Consider the following 2,714-nt stretch of genomic DNA (forward strand, 5'->3'; position numbering starts at 1 on the left):
CTCGAGGACCCACGAGATCTCGCAAATTCACGTAGAATAGAAACCAAAAAAACAACAACAGTTTGTTTCCATCCAGAGGAGTAGAGGAGAAACAACTGTGCTGCGTTTTCAAGGTGTAGTGCAGGGAAATATGATCCGTTGTGAGCACTATATTTTATTATAAAAAGTTAACCGGATGTTTTAATTTGTTTCTGTGCTCGACTTCCTGTCCCGCACTATCTGCCGTGTGCTGAATTGCTGCAGAGCTGGGACGGAGTCGAAACGCAGCCGTTCTACAGTCAGTGAAAATACACACACTGACTTTAATGGAAACCTAATGACCCCGCCGCCGATCTAGAGTGGATCCGCAGCCATTCAGCACTAGGTGGCAATTGGGAGACACACACAGACACATACAGACACATACAGACACATACAGACACAGACACACAGACACATACAGACACATACAGACACATACAGACACACACACACACAGACACACACACACACACACACACACACACACACACGTGCGGACAGAACCATCTATCTCTGAGATGAGCGGCCACAACGGTGGTTTCTATGCCCTGGGGACTGGCAACTTTATTTCTATAGCACCTTTCACCAACAAGGCAACTCAAAGTGCTTTACATTAAAACATTAAAGAGCACTTAAAAATGGTCATAATGAAAATAAAACAGGCTAAAATATAAAATACAAATACAATAATAAAACTTAAAGTAAGTAAGAAATTAATAATTGTTCAATTTAATAATAAGTAAATTGGTTTGGATTTATTTTTACAACTAAAATATTTTTTTGTAAATTACAGAGGGAAAGTATTGTTGGATACTGGGAACTGAATTTCAGGAACTGGTATCGGAACTAGTTTTGGTTCAGATGCAAAAGGTAGCCAACCCTACTGATTATACATAATTAATTATAATTGATCGCTGACACAAATTCTTAAGCCACGGTTTTCCCTCAGAGACCGATAAAACTTAACCTACCTTTTGCCATAATGCAATAATGTAAGCACCCACGATTTGTAATTAATCAACTACACACGTGCAGCATCATTGGTATGGTCCTTGAAGGATGATTGGAGGCGAGAACACATACTCACTTGTGGCCACACCTCCTCCAGGGAGGTAAAGGAAGTGATGTATGAGTGCGCCATGGTCCCTGCGACGGGGATCCCAAACAGGAAACCAGCCTGAACGTTACTGCTGAGATCAAACCCTGGAAGACAGTTTCTGGCGTCAGTCTCGCTTCAAAAATAATTTGAAGCAAATGATCTCGGTTTCAAATCCCCCGTGTTGGTTATTCACATCCCTGTATCCACAAGTGTGTGAACATACTTTGTGTTTGTTCACAGTGTGTACTCAATGTGTGTACTTCGAGACACACTGAGTAAGACTTTCTAAGGTTCTCAGCTCCTGGGGCTGGTAAAGCCTCTTTATGTGGTTCTACGTAATGTGCCTTCTCTTGATTACTTTTCAATTAATGGAATAGTTGTTTGGTCTATAAAATGTCAGAGAACGGTGAAAAATGTCAATAAGTGTTCCCCAAAGCTCAAGATGACATACTCTATTGTCTTGTTTGGTCCACAACTCAAAAATATTCAGTTTACTGTCATAGTAGTGAAGAAATTAGAAAATTGTCACATTTAAGAAGCTGGAATCACAGAACTTTCACCTTTTTCATAAAAAATAACAAACCACTTAATCGATTAAGCATAGTACAGTTGACAGTATATATATAGTTGACAACTAATTGATTCGGCTTTGCAGCTCTACCTCTCAGTGACAACGCCCACATCTTTGTGTGTAAGAGAAATGGCCTGGATGCTCCCTAAAGACATGAGTAAAATCACAAATACATCAGGCTATTTATATTTACTTTTTTTTAAATTATAGCCATTTGGAGCCAATAAAAACCACAAATGTGGAGGAAAGCTGAACAGAATTTTGAAAGTGATGTTTGACAGACCACACAACAATCACCTCCAATGTATGTGTATCGTGAGGCGGTGAGCCCTCCATCTGGTCCCTGAGCCCTCCTGAGGCCCATCTCCAGCAGCTTCCTCCTGGGGCCGGCCGCCAGGCGGAAACGGGCAGCGTTACTGCACACCAGGCTGACAACAGAGAGGAGACAGATCAGAAACAGGCTGTTTTAAGTCTCATGCTGAAGCCATGGTGGAGCTCTGTATGTGTGTGTGTATATTGCATATGTGTGTGTGTGTGTGTGTGTGTGTGTGTGGGTGCTAAATAAATGGAGGAAAAGTTATAGTACTAGGGAAATGCTGCCATTGTAAACTCTACTCCTGCATAGCATAAGAAAAGTTCAATCGATGAGTAAAGTTTCATGATAAAACAAATTCTAACTTGCCAGGATTATGCAATTTAAAAATTCTAACATCAGACAATTTTGCCTCTTTATAGGTGGCAGGAATGAAAGTAAGTCCACTATAGTTGTGTTCTGGTTTTAGAATAATTAAGACAGGCTCTACATGATGATATCTTTTCCTTGCAACATTTTTTTTTTTAATGACCTTCAGATATTGAGGCATTCTATAATCTAAAATGGCTTGGAAAATAAAGAATATAGCTGCCGTAAACGGGGGGGGGAAAATACCCCGGGGTAGCATGCCAAACCTTTAGGTTTGGGCCGAATGTTTACAACATCTGGCTCCACCCCAGTTTGTGTGTTTTGTGTGTGTGTGTGTGTGT

General features: G+C 40.7%; 1 protein-coding gene across 2 annotated transcripts in view; it reads right to left on the reverse strand.

Annotated features, from left to right (window-relative positions):
* Positions 1-2,714, reverse strand: part of naprt (nicotinate phosphoribosyltransferase) — a 16,550-nt gene that overhangs the window by 7,260 nt on the left and 6,576 nt on the right. For both annotated transcript variants that reach the window (XM_032525383.1, XM_032525382.1), the window contains exons 5-6: positions 1,989-2,119; positions 1,109-1,224 (exon numbers count right to left, since the gene is read on the reverse strand). In XM_032525383.1, coding sequence (XP_032381274.1) covers positions 1,109-1,224; positions 1,989-2,119 — 247 coding nt within the window. The remainder of the gene's footprint in view (positions 1-1,108; positions 1,225-1,988; positions 2,120-2,714) is intronic.

The sequence above is a fragment of the Etheostoma spectabile genome, chromosome 9 (assembly GCF_008692095.1).
Source record: "Etheostoma spectabile isolate EspeVRDwgs_2016 chromosome 9, UIUC_Espe_1.0, whole genome shotgun sequence".
Taxonomy (NCBI): Eukaryota; Metazoa; Chordata; class Actinopteri; order Perciformes; family Percidae; genus Etheostoma; species Etheostoma spectabile.